General features: G+C 40.4%; 1 protein-coding gene and 1 long non-coding RNA gene across 3 annotated transcripts; one reads left to right on the forward strand and one right to left on the reverse strand.

Annotated features, from left to right (window-relative positions):
• On the reverse strand, window positions 1-11,862 carry LOC125977915 (uncharacterized). 2 transcript variants are annotated; one of them, XR_007484777.2, is made up of 4 exons: window positions 11,140-11,862; window positions 8,150-8,271; window positions 1,579-1,687; window positions 1-1,511 (listed from the first exon to the last, which is right to left on the reverse strand). It is a non-coding gene; the product is annotated as an uncharacterized lncRNA (long non-coding RNA). The 2 variants fall into 2 exon arrangements; XR_007484776.2 differs by lacking the exon at window positions 1,579-1,687 and having other exon boundaries at window positions 11,140-11,724.
• hrh1 (histamine receptor H1) lies at window positions 11,404-16,949 on the forward strand. The gene is made up of 3 exons (XM_049734961.2): window positions 11,404-11,611; window positions 11,825-11,994; window positions 14,736-16,949. The coding sequence occupies exon 3, from the start codon at window positions 14,889-14,891 to the stop codon at window positions 16,494-16,496; it is 1,608 nt and encodes a 535-aa protein (XP_049590918.1). The 5' UTR covers window positions 11,404-11,611; window positions 11,825-11,994; window positions 14,736-14,888; the 3' UTR covers window positions 16,497-16,949.
• The last annotated feature ends 112 nt before the right edge of the window (window positions 16,950-17,061 follow it).

Consider the following 17,061-nt stretch of genomic DNA (forward strand, 5'->3'; position numbering starts at 1 on the left):
TAAAGCCAGGGGTTTTAATTTAGCAGAACAATTAGACAACGATAACTTTGCGCGACGCTTATTCCTCCCAGATGCGCAATGTCACCGAGTCGAGGCCCGGCCCGGAGAGTCCGTGTCGGCCATTTCAAATCAAATTCACGGAGGAATAAACAGGACTTCAGTATGAAGTCGCGCCTCAAGTAAGCGTGCATTCATGCGTCACGCGGAATAGGTCACGTGGTCCCGAGACGCATGCAAATGACAGCGTACAGTTTTAAAAAAAAGGAAAATACGTTTCTATTCATCTTTATGGAGGATGCTGAGATTATCATAGATTTGCATTCATTTTGCATAATATTCATATTGGTGATGGGAATGAACAATACTGCCAAAGCACTAGTTTCTTTCATATGAAGGAGCATCATTATGAAAATGAATTTATTTCCCGAAGAAAATATTTTTTTTTTCTTGGGAAAGTCTTTTTTTCATGGGGAAAAAGTTGTAGATTTTGTTGAAAACAGACAATATTTTTTGGAAAAAAAATCCTGAAAGTCCACTTATATCTTGATAAGTATTTTTAAATAAATATATTAATTAAAAATATCATGTTCATTTTTATTAGAAAGTTAATATAATCTTTTAAGAGTAAAACACAGATAATAAATGTGTTACTTTTTTAAATAACCATTTAAAGGCTAAAATTGCAAAATACAAAAAATCTGCAAAATAAAAGTGCTGTAAAAATAATTAAAAAAACAAAAATACGATTAATTCTTAAAAAAATTCCAAAAATGTATTTTTCCCTTATAATACAATTACTTTTTTCAAATCTGCAAAAAGTAAACCCTTGTAAATGTTTATCCTCAAAAGTAGATTTTTACTATCATGAGATTCTAACTTAGAGGGACATTCCATATAATTTTCAAGCCATTTGCTTAAGATTCTGCAGTCTAGCAGGAAGATTTGCCATAAAGTCCCAAGAAGTGACAAATCTCTTTTGGCCACTCAGCAGGCTGCATCACATCTCACTCAACTGTTTTAAGTCAAGTCCGTGTGGCTGGGTGCCTTCAATGGCGCCAAACAAGGCTTGCCCATCGTGCAGGTGCCCCAAGCAGACTCTTTCTTCAAAACAGTGATTGTCCGGTCTGCATCTTTGGGGCGTGGCTTATCTTAGGTGATGCTGACGGTCTCTGTGTCACTGTGTCAGAGTTTTCAAGGTTCTCGGGGCTCTCTGTGAGCTGAAGCATATAATAAAGCAAAAACAGCTGGCAGCGGCGAGTATTTGAAAAGAAAAGCACAGATTCTATTCAGTCTTGAGCATTTAGTGCATTTCATAGAGCAGCGTGCACCACAGGGGGAAGGATGCCGGAGGAATGAATCCATGCCCCCTTTCGTAAAGTTGGTGAATGCCCTGAGTGGCGATAAGAGAAAAGCACAAGGCCCGGCAGCGTCGGAAACTGATGATCCATGATGCCTTTATGCCGCGCCGGGTTGCTTCATAATGCCGCAGCCTTCTCCTTCCTCCTCGGTATCTGTTGAGGAACAAAATCAGACGGGCTTTCTTGAATGCGGGGAGGCTACGTCAGCTATGATCATGACCGTATCCGCTCAGCACAGGTCCAAGAGCTTTGTCGTTTTGTCCAGCTTATGTCAGCAGATCACGGGTGCACGCTGCTCTAAGTGTTTGGGAAGACATTCATCCCGTTCCCTGTAAATAAGGCCTTTTAACAAGGGGGAAGGAAAAGGATATGTATAGTTGATATGAAAGATTTACACTTTAACAAAATTCCAAGATTCCTGGAAAACACATTTCCTTAAAATACAACTTTATTCTACAAAATGACATATATTTCTCCCCCAATCGCTTTCTATTACCTTGGTCTTAAAAAATATATTATCATGATACATTTATTCCTTGAAAAATGTTACTTCATTCTCATAATATGATCTTTTCCATATATATTTATGTATTTATTTATTTATTTTAAAGCAACTTAATACTCGACTGATCTTGCCTCATTAGCAGCAACAAGAAACAGCTCGAAAGAATTTGGCAGGATAAGATCAATTTTACAAATAAGACAAAAGTGGTCAACACATTTTGTACATGTTGCCTGCGTATATTAGCCATATTTTGCCATGGTGGCTTCCACACTTTTGTCTCATCTCCAAGTGTAAAAGCCTTTTAGCTTGGGAGGAATGCAGCAACAATGGGTCAGTGGGGCTAAAAATGTCTGCTTGCTGGGGAGGATTTCTGGAGGGGGGGTAGCAAATGCACATGAGATTGGAAAGCGTTTGGGATCCTTTCAGCGATGTGAAGCATGTAAAAATAGGCTGTGGCGTTATTCACTGCTGAACACAAGCGAGGGAGCGGCGACCAAGAACAAAAGACAAAGAGGCGCTTGGAGCGGAGATATGGGCAGCCAAGCAGCCCAAATGAAATGTAGTTAGGAAAGATACTGAGTCCACATCGGGTGAGGTTACCAAAGGTTGAAAATCACCCTGCATTCTCATTCTCATTTGATGAGAGATTTCCGGATAAATACAATTAGTTTTTTAATATTTTATCATATTACAGCGCAATGGAGCGAAAACACTTGTACATCTAAACCTGAAAAAAATAATTGAGCACATTGGCCCTTAGGTTGGAAAAACATTGATAGTTATTCTACTTTTTCATTACCCAACTAAATTGGATGAAATGTTGCTACACAACACGGAAACGCAATCGTGATGATTGTAAAAAGTGACCTCCCAATGCCTGGGGCGCAGTGACTGCTCATTTGAATGACAGCATGCTGCAGTTAACTCATTATTATGCTTTTTTTTTTTTTTTTTTTTGCATGCCGATGTATCTCGCAGGCACACGGGACCTTTGTTAACAAGCAGCAAGAAATTAGTGCTTATATACAAAAATAGGGTTTTCTAAAGAATATTTTTGGTTGACTCATAATAAGAATAAAAGGTCCTTCTCCTACATATTGCTTCCATTGTGAAATTTCAAGATAGCTCATATCGCATGGTTACTTTTCAGAATAGACTGGACAACTTAACCTGCTAAAGCTATTTAGATATACCACACGCCTGAAAGGTTTTGGCGCTGGGAAGCTTCAGGTGTATGATGTAATCAGCAGATTTGAATGCCATCATCCTGAAGGCTTTTTTATTTCTTCTTTCTCGATCTGTCCCGCTAAATCTGATTGCAGCTCTGATACACAGGAATCTTTCCAAAGGGGGGGGGTGATAGATAAATAAATAAATAAATAAATAAATAAATAAATAAATAAATAAATAAATAAATATGAGCCATATGATTTGAGACCGCTTGCAGTGGCTTGAGGTCCTCATCAAGTCTCAGACCCCGAATCAATCTTGTCATCGCTTGCCTGAGTGGACCAGCTGCAACATTCCATGTATATTAGGTTATTTGAAAACTCAAAATTGGGAATAGTTAGCCAGCTAATGAGTAATCAATAGACTGTTCAAAATAAAAATAAGAAAAAAAATAAGTTTTTAAATACTAAGTGATGCAGATCTTTCACTCAAACGCTCCGAGTACGTCGGACCTCATAAATAGTACGTGTCATAACGATCCAAATGCTTCTTCTTCTAGGATGGTCAACTAAACGCCTTCCCATCCTCTGTAGACCTGCCTCAAGACACGATGGGGTCTATTACACCTCCTAAAAGGTCAACTCTTATACTCCCTTGCCCTCGCTACCCTTTGACTCACTCATTCGATCACACATATGTACTATTGCAGAGTGCATTTTTAACTCAATTGCCATGTGTGAATCGCATTCTATATTTTAATAATAATAAAAAAAATGGTACACAAATGTGCAGTAGAGCAAAATATCCGGACAAGCCTGACTTTGGCCATGAGTCATGGTGAACGAGAACGTAGCAGGGTAACGCGACCTGCAGTGTGCAGTGTGCAGTGTGGCTTGGCGCACACTCCAACCTGGCTGTTTAACACACATTAACATCACAGATGCCCTCAGCTGGAAGCTCTAATAGATTGTTTGCAGGAGGCCGTTTTGCGTGTTGGAATTGGGCACATGTGCGGAGCAGTTACCACGTTTGCCATCATGATGAGCAAATCTCATATTGCCTAATAGAACTATTTCTCAGTCTCCATTCAGACGTCCATTTTTTATGCTGACTTTTGGCAAAAGACGGGATACACCCTTAAAATAGTCGGTGGTCAAGCAAACAAATCCTAGATACTAAACTAGCAATATTGTACCTATGCCATCTAATGTAAATGGTTTTAATGATCATTATATATGCGCATAAAGATCATTTTTATAGACTTACCTGGACTTAATTAATTTAACAATACAGTTGTAAGGGAGTTAATGTTGTCATATAACATGCCAACACGGCTTGAGTGTTCCCGTGTTTGTTTATCTGTTAATGATGAATATTAATTTACAGGGGATGGGGCTTAATGAAATGAAACACGAGGTTCATTTATCTGCTGTGAAGAGATTGCTTATTGAAAAGAGGGTTGCCCTGCTGTGAAGCGTTTGGCGGGGGTAATGGTTTCATGTTAGTTTTGCATGAACTTGATCATTTTCAGTCCCTGAGGCATTTCAAAGCGCTCCGTTGTCAATTGATTGAAGGGGGGAAATGTTTTTACATGTTTATTATTGTAGTTGCAGTCATGGAGTGCTGCACGCATCATTTTGAGAGCTAGTTCAAATATTTGGATTACCTTTTTTTATGGACAAAATATGACGAAAAAGCTCTCAGTGTGTGCGTTATTCAGCTCATTTCCGATTAAGAGTACGCAGATAATTTTGCATGTGACTATGAAGTTCTGAAATTATAAACAATGGCGTTTGTGTTAGTTTAGTTTTTTTTTTTTGGTGATATTTTTGCTGACTTCCTTTCCCATTCAAATAAGTCATTATTCTATTTTATTGTAGTTTTTTTATTTTGATGTCTTTTTTTTTCCGTTTAGTTGTTGCTGGCCTGCCTTTCCTAGAAGACAATTTAAATACATATTTTCAATTGATGCTCAACATTTTATAATAGGTTTTAGGTATTTCAGTCATTTCTAAAAAATATTTACTTATTTATTTATTGAGCTACCTTTTTCACAGAATCTATAATTATCTTATCGTTTTGATTATTATACAAGTTGTCTGTGTTCACTCCCACAATGATGCAAATGCCCTTTTCTAACTGCGTTGCAAAACACCGCCATCCATGCACGCAAATATGCATTATACTTGCACCGGCTACAAAAATAGGGCCCCCCGTCTCTGAGAAAGTTTTGATAAATTTGAAACTGTGACCTAGGAGTAGACACCTCTGTGTATTGCGAGTTGAAAAGAAACCAGCAATTAATCTGTCACTTTCACCAGCATTAAGAAACAAGTCCTTTGTGTAAAGCAGTGTTTAAACGAGCACCCCTAAACACACAAATCACTGTACAAGCACAATGATGGTGCTTCTGCAAGGCATAGTGTTTAGCAACGTGTGTTTAGGGGTGGGGAGGTCAGCTCTCCCCTGGTGCCTCCACTCAGTGGTGCTCCTTGTGGATATCAGCAGCCGCCCCCCCACAAACCCTCTCCTAGTCTCTATGATTAATGGCGGCCTATCATAAAAGTAGGTCACCAGTGGCGGTGTTATTATAGTGTGGCGTGAATAGACAGCCATTTGAGTGTGGAACAAACTAATCAAAGGACTGACATGTTGTCACGTTACATAAATAGTGTGAAAATGGCACAATGAATTGTCTATTAGCTATTTAATCCTGACCCCATTAATGTCAGTGCACTGCTGATATCCAGATCGCCACAAGGTCAAAAGCACATTAGAATCTCCATCCTTCTCCTCCTCATTGTTATGCTAAAGAGTCAATATAAAAAATAAATAAATAAAAGTGCTGATCGCTCCAGACTGAATTTTCACTGTGACAGCGCAGCATTGTCAAAGTGGAAACAAGGCCTTTTTAGGAGGGGTTGTTATTTTTTTTAAATCTCATATGAAGCATGTTTGCTTGTTGTCGTTTTTAGACGCACCAGGAATCGTGCTCAACACCACAAAAACGCCATAAATCATGCTGTCACGTTTGGAGAACAAAGACAAATTTGGTAGCACGGTAAGGATCAGTGGCTTTTAAAAACAGCAAGGGTGTGTGTGTTTATGAGTGTAAGAGAGAAGGATAGTAGTGTGTGCATTTGTGTGGAAATGGACGTAGGTCACTCGTCACATCATTTTGGTTGATGAATGGAAGTTTGTGCGTGAAAAGTCGATTTAAGTCGATATGATGATCAATATGACGGAACAGTGACGCATGTTTGAGCGAGGAATCTTTTATATTTATTTGAGTTTCACAATTTAGATTTTTTTTCAGTCATTTGGAATATGTCATCGCAATCTGTCCGAGCGAGCCCTGCCAATGTCATTTGTTCCCCCTTCCTCTTCCCAACGTGCCTTCAATGACTCGACGACGAGTAAAGCGGTTGTGGTGCGAAGCCTTTTTTTTTCTTGTCTCCATTTGCGGCACCCGTGTTTTCTCTGAAGCTTCAAAGGAATAGAATGCATGGGGAAGAAGGTTTTTTTGGGGGGGTATGGGACTGACTGGGAGGGTGGGGGGGGGGACAGTGGGCTACGGGAAGGTTGGTGGTGGGGGGGTAAGCTTCAAGCTGCACGCAGAGATAAAGAGCAGACATCGTGTGTGTGTGTGTGTGTCTGTGTGTGTGTGTGTGCAGAGAGAGAGGGGGGGGGGGTGGATTAGGCTGACTTTGACTGGCTGTGCTCCATTGTGACAGCAGCTCCAAAGAAGCTGCACACTGCCACATGATGGACATGGCTTGGAATTGCACAGATAACACCCCCCAGCCGCAGCCCCCATATAAACCCCCCCAAGCCAACTCTCTCTCTCTCTCTCTCTCTTGCTCTCTCTCTCACTCCCCCTGTGTGTGTGATAATGTCTCTTAGCCCCAGGATGCTCAATTTGTGTGACAGAAAAAACATGCACTGAAGGTCATTGGATCTTGAAACTATGCAATTACACACTTTGATTTTCAGTGTGTGTATGGGGGGGTGGGGGTGCAAAATGTGCATGCATGCCGTGTGTCACGAGACAAAATGTCAGTGGTCATGTCACTGTAAATGTGGCCTTTGCAATTATTTCAACGCCCCTTTGCAGTTTGCTATTTATAAATTCATGTCACTTTTTTTTACTGAACTGTCAAATTTATTTTAGTTTTATTACAAATCATTTTGTTGTGCTTGTACAGCGGTAAAGAATGATAAAAATGAAATAGGCAAATTGTACCTGAAACTGTGTTGGGATAAGAACACAAAACGTCAACATGCATAGCGTCACCCGACAAGCTTTCATTATAAGCTTTTTCCACCTGTCTAGATAGTTAATATTAAACATGAAACATTGCACTAAGTCCTGCCACTGTTAGTCTCACTGCTGTACGCAATTAAAACTGACATCGTCGTTGCAATATAACATAGAAGAAGCACCTTCAAAGAGAAAAACAATTTCCATAAAATATATTTCAACGGGGATTTACTCAATAACAATAATACTATTATGCAGTGATTAGCAGCAATATTGATCTACATGCATTTGCATTTGTTGTTGTTGGAAAGTTTAGGGGGGGGGCAGTGTCAAATTTAAAATAAATTATAAAAATATCAGTTTCGGTTTATATATTCTCATGCAATACTTTTGTTTAGATATCAAGATTCCTAAATTCTCTTTAAGTGTGAATGGAGGAGGGATTGTCTATTGAACACACAAAATGAAGGAAAACTATTTCCGTATTTGTCCACTAGATGGAGCTACTTTTTCGTAGTTGAAGCATGCAGCAAAACCTATCAACTGTTTCCTGCAAAGCCGCCTCGCTAACTAAAATTATATTGTTGCTGAATATGTTGTGTGCCATGTGTCATGCCCATCTTCACCATTCAACAAATATCCTTGCATTTTTTTGCATGTGCAGTTTCCCTTGACATTTCAGCTATTCACTATCATGCAATTGGGCTATGATAACAGCAGCACCTTATCATCAGTGAATTTTGACACACACACCTGAAAACTCACCTCAGTCTCCAGGCAACTGTGTGACATTTTTCACGGTCCAATATCACGTTTTCAAAAATGGGTGGGGGAAAAAAAAACAAAAAAACTTACATGTGCCTCCGGTCTGGTTTCTTACAGAGGAGTCTTTTTTATTTCTCCCTCGTTCCACATTTTCGGATCAGCTACGGTGTTGGTTTTGAGTTGTGGCATCTCCCCCGCGGCGCTGATAATTCCTACAATGCACAAATGCAGCAATAAAAATGATGAAGTTAATCTACCGCTGATAAAGCAAAGCTAGCGCTAATGACCTTCCATTAATTCTTGATTTGTTTTTGTCTTTTTATATTTTATGCATACAAACACTTCAAAATGGAAAACAATGAGGCTTTTAATTGCAAGCGTGTGTGTGTGTGCGTGTGTGTATGCGTCAGCGAGCTATTAAACCTCCTAAAGTGTTAATGGTGCCAGCGGGGTCTTGTTGCGTACGCCACCATCACCATATGTTGACTGCATGCCCTGCATTGTACATATATTATTCATGCATGTATGATTTTCTCATGATTGTGTCTCTGTGTGTGGGGGGGTATGTGTATGTATGTGTGAGCATGTCAGTGTGTGTGTATATATTTGTGTGCTTTTTGTCTGTGTCCAGTGCATTATTCTTCATTAGAAACAGATGAGTGCCTCTGTCTATTCCCGGACTGCCCTTGGGTTCAAGTCAATCCACCACCCAGGCACCCACCCTACTATACACACACACACACACACACACACACACACACACACACACACACACACACACACACACACACACACACACACACACACACACACACACACACGCACACACGCACGCACACATGCACGCACACGCACAAACTGCAGACACTCAGTTTAAGAACAACCTGGTTTAACAATTATTTGTCATACATTTTTAAGAGAGGCTGCCTGGATTAACACGGAGAATATATAGTGTATTTAGAAATAAATTCCCCTCAAAAGGTCTTTAAAAACATCAATTCATGACATCAATTGACCTTCGGCATGCCTTCCTGTCTCCATTTTCATAAGTAATCATCATCATTTGACTTGAAAAATGGTTCTCTGGCTAGCCCTACAAACTTTTGCAGGATCTTGTCCGAGACAGTGAATCTGTACCAAAAAAAGACAAATTGACACAAATTCTCCCCCTTAATCCTCGCCGTAGGAAAAATAAGCGGCAAATCGGACAGCGGCGGTGGTGGCGGCCTGCCAGTTAATTGTCAAATTAACACCAGTGAAAAGATGAGAAAGAAGGCAACATGAAGAGACTGCAGAGCAGATTACATAAGTCTTTCATTCACCTCACATGCCTGACAGTGTGACTGCAACACACGCCCATGTGGGGGGGCAGCGAGGGGAAGGAAGCGGAGTAAATTGGAGAAAATTAAGTGGAAGAGGGATAGAGGGAGAGACGAGGGGATTGGGAAGACGAAGAAGAGGAGAAGGAGGGCTATTGCATGAGAAAAAAAAAGCAAAGATGATGTAAAGGGCATAGGAAGTGGGGCCTCTTGTCATTGCATTTAATGAGGGTTGTGATATTTGGCCTGGCACAAAAAAAAACATCACATGCACTAGAAGAATTAAAAAGAATGCTGACAGAGAATGCAGAAATCAAGACAACGCCACATTGATCAGCCTATTCACAGAATGGGTTTCATCATTCTTTTGCAGAATTCTGCACATTTTTAATTAAAGTAAAAAAAAAAAAAGCGCACCAATTATGTGAGCGAATGAAAAAAAACAACTATGCTTCTTTTGTGCTTATTATTAGCGTGTCCTTAAAAAAGAAGACGCTTGCTCTTTTTGTCAGCGGGTGTGTGTGAATCATCTTCGTACAAATCCAAATGAGTAGATCTGGCAAGGATGAAGCATCTTGCTCAAGGACATGATAAAAATGGCACAGGATTCGTATGAAGGGCCCAAACCACTGCTAACGTGTGTCCTCTGCTGGATGCATTTGTAATAACATGAAAGGAGAATGGGGTGCGTTACAGTTATTGGATGAAACGATTCAGGCTGCAATGCCATTCAAATACATGTTTGGAAAAAATAAAAAACCTGAGTCAAAACCAATAATCATACGTTACATTCAATTAGACAATTTACAGAAGCCCAACTGAAGAAAACTTGAAGATTCAATGGCTTTGCAGTAAAATTACAACCACAATCTCAATAACCAGCAGAGGTCAGTGTTAACTTGCAGAACAAATATCTCACGTTGTTTTCTATGGCGCAAATTTTCCATACATTGCTACTGAGCGTCCAAAAACAAACGCGATAAAAAAATAATTTTAGGATATTTATTGAGTAAATTTTGACTTAATTTCCTACACTATCCATTAATTAATTACATGTGACCCATAATGAACATTATTATTCATTCATTGTATATGTCTTTTTTCTCCAATATAGACACGGGGACAACTACAAAGTTAAATATGACCTGCAGGAGGCTTTTTTTTTATTTTTTATGGTGAACTAACAAAGCATTGGTTGACCTGTTTTTATTTTTAAGTAGGTTTATACTTTGTTTAACTGAACAATGTGGTCCAAATGTGTACCTATTTATCTAATCTCCAGCCTACGCCACATGTAGAGGGAGGTTGGATATATATTTGGAAAGCTTTCAGTTAGTGATAAGTAGATGGAAGGTGTTTTCCCTCTTTTAATCCCTCTCTGAAAAGAACTTAGTCTATCTGTTTTGAACACCCTATTCATATCAACTATGAGGTTATGCATGACCCCTGACTCGCTACTACATTAGCTTTTTTTCGTGCACACATAGGCCTACATATTGTGATCATACATGCTTTAAAAATCTGACCTTGTTAAACCCACACAGTCTGCAGCAGGAAAAAATAATGATTGTCTGCCATATACAGTAGATTCGTGATGACAGTTTACACGATCATCAGCAAATCGCTGTGGAAATAACTATTCACAGTGGGGATGGATATCAGCATTCCATGCGTTAATAATCACATTCAGTAGGCCACATGATCATACAATAGAAATATTTTTAGGATATTTACCAGTCGCTTAATTGAGGCAATGCGTACCTACCACCTGTTGATTTGAGGAGGCGTGCGCCGTGCATGTTGTTGCAAAAACACGCGCAATTCTTCCATTTATAGACGACAGGGTGTCTCATAACTTTGGACCTTTAAAAAGACAAACTTTTTTTCTGTACCCTCCAAAGACATGTGCCTCAAGTTAATCGTATTTCGGCTCAAAGCGAATTACTTAGACTTCCTGCATGCTGTTTGCGCTCTCCGAGTCAACTCAACACTAGCACTCAATATGTTGCTCTCCTGGTGCAACTAGAGAGCGCGTCCACAAGAAGGCGCTAATTCCGCATACAAACGACTGTGCATATCTATGCATGCTTTGACGAGAAAGATGAGTTTACTTTGCTGGGTGGTGCATTGCCAGCAGCCCACCTCACCCCACCCACTGGGAAAACATCCTGTTCGACCACACAGGTTGCAAACACAGAGCATCAGAAGTCTGCGGCCACAAGAGTTCATCCAGGTGTGTACCAGTAAATTATCCAGCTTTTAAATAATGATTTGATCATATGTGCAAGAGGAATATTGTGAGAGACACAGCATTTGAATGCTCTTCCCGCATTCATACAGCAGAAATTTGCATGAAACAGATGACCCTTGCCACTAATTTTACTATTGTGCGCCCCCCTCCTCCCAATGGATCTGAATGCGAAACATCTGTTGATATTTTTGCCAGGCTACGCCGGTTTCCATCTCTGTTTTACCTCAGCATCTAGTGACAAGTTCACTTCAGGAGGAGACGGCGGGGTCTGTGTTTCTGCTCGTGCGACACCATCCGGTGTTGCGTCAGGGGGACAAAAAAAGCGCATGTTTGCAATACATCTTGGAACGTTAACACATCGACTGGTAAGAGCCAAATCTTCTATTTTGCTTCAGGCATAAACATAAACAAGTTAAAAGGCTTTTTTATCATCTTCCTTGGATTTGTTTGAAAGATTTAGAGTCGAGACATGCGTGCGCGTTTTTTTTTTTTTTTTTTTGGTTGTTTTTTTGTGCGTGCGTAAAAGTTGGGATGTGCGGTTCCACATGTATTGCGAACCGTGTGCTCGAACCGTTGTTAATTATTTCTCATTATGCTTCTTAAATGATTCCAAGTCTGCGAACAGGACACGAGATGTGAGCTCGTCCGAATGCTTCCGCTGATGGCTAATGATATCAGAGCGGCACAATGGTCATTACACACAATTATATTGGAGGGTATAAATACAGTCTAGAGAATCTGAGTTCAAGGTTCATCTAAAATAACACGTTACATTTAATAATGTTAAATGTTTTATCTAAAGGACTGGTTCATATATTGCTGAGTTCAATGGTGCAGATCCCAAAGATGTCTGATTTGAATGAACCTCAAGCCCCGTGACAACAGACATTCATTAAACAGCCTTTTACCGAGGAATTGCAATGTTTACAATAGGCTTGGGGAAAAAAATACATCTTTTGTGTAAGACAAATAGGCTCAGCCGATGACTCATGTCTCAGAGCCTCCACCAAGAAAAAATCACCTATTTCTGTATTAAAAAAAAAAATCCCTTCCAATTAGCATTTGACACTTTTCAAAGTTGTTATTCTCCCGCTGACAATTGTCGTCATTACCAGTGACTAAACCGAGAAGATGTTATACTGAGAGGTTGTTCTTGGCGCTTGAGTTTACAATATGTCCAATAATAAAAACAAACATCCAGCTTCTTATTTAACCACAAATGTACAATTGTGTACGGTTACTAAAAGAAGGGTGCCCAAAAATAAACTAGGATAATTGGCTACATGTTGTTTTATCCTGTACTAAAATTACCTCATCACACTCTAATCTATTGAGATCCAATATAGGAGCTGTATAAAACCAAAATCTCCTATAGTTTACAATGTAAAAAGCTTAGAGTGTACAATGCTTTTTGTTCTTTCACAGATGAAGACAAAAAAATTATATTGAGTGATGCTGAGTGGTCAGCGCTAGCGAGGCCTTGTCCGCTGAAACCTTTTCAGAACAAAATTATAGTTTTTATTCCTTCTCATACTGTGCATATGGATATATATTTTTTGTCCAATCATATTTCAGCCTGTCATTTGATTTGAATCTTACCAGGCACTGTGGAATCAGTAGGGTTGGCAAATATAGCTATTTTCAACCAATTTGATTTCAAATACAGCTCAGAAAACCAAATTTTCAACCAATTTGATTTCAAATACACCTCAGAAAACCAGCTTGTGAGCTGGCACAACATAACAGCATCTATTTTCGGTCCTCTGATTGGCTGGCAAGAGCAAACCACATGATCTGCACACATGAATAAAAATAATGTTTGAAAAAAATACTATTCAAATAATACAAAATATTCTATTCAAGTACCAGAAATGGTGTATTCATGTGGAACTATTGGCTTTCCTAATTCGTATTGTTTGCACATGATGGCTAACCAAATAAATTAAATAAACAAATAATAGAAAACAGCCAAACTGTCTGAAAGTAAAACAATCGCCACCTAGTGTTGTGGAGGCCAATGATAATTCAAGTAAACTGCAACCCCAGGGTGTAAATAAATGGCGGGAAGGCGCAATGTATAAGTAGTATGATAAACGTGACTATACAGCCATACTGAATGGGATCGCACGTTGATGAATGGTGTCATTTGCTGCCATGGAAAGAAAGCGGACGGCCAACGACTCTTTCAATGACAATACGTCAGTGTCAAGTTGATAAACAGGCCCGTATTTAATGTGCAGGGAAAATTCTCATGCGCTTTGGTAGGTACTTATGTTTTGGTTAGCAACATGGTTCACAGGGGCTATGGCTGCGTGTGAACGGTCCCGGTTATGAATAGAGATATTTACTGTGACTATGCTTCTTATCCTGAGAAAATCGAAGTGTCTATTAGAGAAATGCTTTCATGTCGTGAAACAATGCACCAATTCACTTACTGTTGTCATCCCGAAAGACGAAAGATGAAATGACGCACTCCAATTTACAGAGCAAGAGACACCTCTAAATGCAATGTACAGGATACATGCACAAACATCTGCATACATGGCAGCTTTTTCAATCTTCCCCCTTTACATCAGAGAGTTAGGACAGGAGCATGTCTACTGACAACAAGAGATGCAAATATGCAAAAGCCATGAATTTTTATGCACTGTTGAATTCTTTAAATGCAAATGGATTCAAGCAGGCATAAAGACACAATTAGGGACTCAGCTTTTCAAATCACAGTTTGTGTGCTGACTGGATTTACCACCATTTCATGTGGTCTCTGTGTGTGATCGAGTGTCAAAGGCAGCCAGCTGGACAGTGAAGGGCGAAGCACCAGAGAGTCATTTCCAACTTTCACTTAAAATGTTATGGGAAGCGTCGAGTCACATTAACATTTTCGAAGCCTGATAGATTAGAAAGCACCCAGACATGGTGTTTCTTTAAGGCAAAAAAAGCATTACAGCTCATGAAAGTTTTTTCCTCTCCAACTGCCGAGTGTGAAACCCCCCAGAAGTGTTGCATTTGACACATTAGATGCATTGGAGAAGAAAGCGTCTAAATCATGGGATTGAGTAAAATTACTACCAGCCATCTAACATCTATTCTCCTTTATATTTTCCAGGTGTCAACAGAACAATCAATTGACCATCGATGGAGACCACAGTAATGCCTTTTCACTAGACGTTTTTGTCCCATCGTTAGAAGCTATTTGTTCACAAGTTTGGGGCCACTGCCGTGTTTACCACCATGGATCGATAGGCTCTCATCTCCTAGGATGGAATCTACTCTGTCACTCTCCAAGGTCCACCAGCACCTGAACACAAACAGCTACGATGACAGCAACAGCTGCAACAGCTGGGGCGGCCACCCGGATGATCCCAACGCCCCGACATTCAATCACACGTTCCCGGTTCATGACCAACTGCAGAGCGCCTTGCTGGGTGTCTCTCTAGGTTTCCTCTCCCTCCTCACCATTTTAATGAACCTGCTCGTTCTTTACGCCGTGAAAAGAGAGAAGAGCTTGCACACAGTGGGGAACCTCTACGTGATAAGCCTCTCAGTGGCCGATTTGATCGTCGGTACAACTGTGATGCCGCTCAATCTGGTGTATCTGCTTTGGGACGAATGGAAGTTGGGCAGAGCCGTCTGCCAGTTTTGGTTGATCATGGATTATGTGGCAAGCACAGCATCAATTTTTAGCTTGTTTATCCTCTGTCTGGATCGGTACCGCTCTGTGAGGCAGCCGCTGAAGTATTTGAAGTATCGAACAAGAGGGAGAGCAAGTGCAATGATAACGGGAGCCTGGCTGCTGTCCATGTTGTGGATTTTTCCTATTTTAGGATGGAGGTCCTTCACCCATGTCGAACTTAAACCCGAGGAGGAGAACAAGTGTGACACAGATTTCCGCTTTGTCACATGGTTTAAAGTTCTTACCGCTGTGTTGAATTTTTACGTGCCCTCTATTTTGATGCTTTGGTTTTACACACACATCTACTTGGCGGTAAGGCAACATCTGCGAGACAGAGAGAGGATCATTCATCCAGGAGATTCATTTGGAGGAAAGGACAACGAGCAAAAAGTTTTGTCATCAAACGACTCCAAATCTGTCGAAAAGGAATGCGAGGCTCCAGTGAAACTTTTAAAAAGGGAGCTTGACCAGAAACTTATAGAGCAGACATATTCTCTGGAAGAATTTGATAAAAGCAAAAGTTCCCTCTCTAGATCACACCGAAAAATTGGCGCGCAGTGTCCTAAGCCGACCTTGCTTGCCATGACAACAAAGGAAGACAGAGTGTCTTCAAAACTAGCGAGGGACTCGTTACGTTCTGAAGAGAAGAGTCCAGATGCTGCGCTTTCACTCGCTTCAGCTTGCTTGCCACCAGAAAATGCCGGTTCTGAAAAGCACCAGGAATCATCTTTAAATGAATGTCACGTGACGGTGCCAAACTTGGTCAGCGATATCAACCAGGTGCAGAAGTACACGTCTGTACTCTGCAACAACAACAATCCCGGTGGTTCCGTACCCTGGTCCAAAGCGTCCAATGACGCCGAGCTGGACCCGGAGAACGAGGTGACCCTGCGGCAGACGTGGCAAAGGTTCATTGATCACTCCCGTGAGAGACTTCACAGCCTGAGGATCCACAAGGAACACAAAGCAGCCAGGCAACTTGGCTTCATCATCGCAGCTTTCCTACTGTGTTGGATACCGTACTTCATAGCCTTCATGGTCATGGCCTTCTGTAGAGAATGCGTGCACCATGACCTGCACATGTTCACCATATGGCTCGGTTACATGAACTCTACCCTTAACCCTTTTATATACCCATTGTGCAATAGGAATTTTAAAAGAGTCTTCAAAAATATTCTGCATATAAATTTGTAAGTGTTCCAGTGATTCCAAAACCAATTTCTAGAACCCCGCTCTGAATAAGAAAACACTGAAGTTGCCATTTTCTTTTGTGGTGTCGCTGCTGACCACTTTCGTTTTAATAGCTAATGACAAAAACTTTAAAGTGCTTTGATGGCTCAGTGCCACACGATCCACCCGCCAGCACGTGCATGCGTTGAGGTGCCAAAGTGATGCCCTGACTGTTTCAAATGCAAGTTCACTATTCACTTGTGACAATGTAGTCTCGAGTTCAACAGTAGAGTGTCGTTTACATGGGCTTGCTTGTCACATTTGAGGTGACATGGCGTCATTTCAATGCAGGCTTCCATGTCAAGGCAATGTGTCTTCATATGTACATATTTTATGTCATTTCAGGTGTGTTTTGTAATTTTATCTGATTGAGACTCACTTTTATGCTAATGGTAATAAAGTTAAATAAAACTTTAATGATTTGGCTACAGTTCATTTTCTGTGGGGGGAATGACTTTTTCAGGTGTGTTTTGTAATTTTATCTGATTGAGACTCACTTTTATGCTAATGGTAATAAAGTGAACTAAAA

The sequence above is a fragment of the Syngnathus scovelli genome, chromosome 11, assembly GCF_024217435.2.
Source record: "Syngnathus scovelli strain Florida chromosome 11, RoL_Ssco_1.2, whole genome shotgun sequence".
In the NCBI taxonomy this organism is placed as follows: Eukaryota; Metazoa; Chordata; class Actinopteri; order Syngnathiformes; family Syngnathidae; genus Syngnathus; species Syngnathus scovelli.

Coding starts and splice junctions, on each gene's coding strand:
- hrh1 (XM_049734961.2), top strand. CDS start 14,889: ATGGAATCTACTCTGTCACTCTCCAAGGTCCACCAGCACCTGAACACA.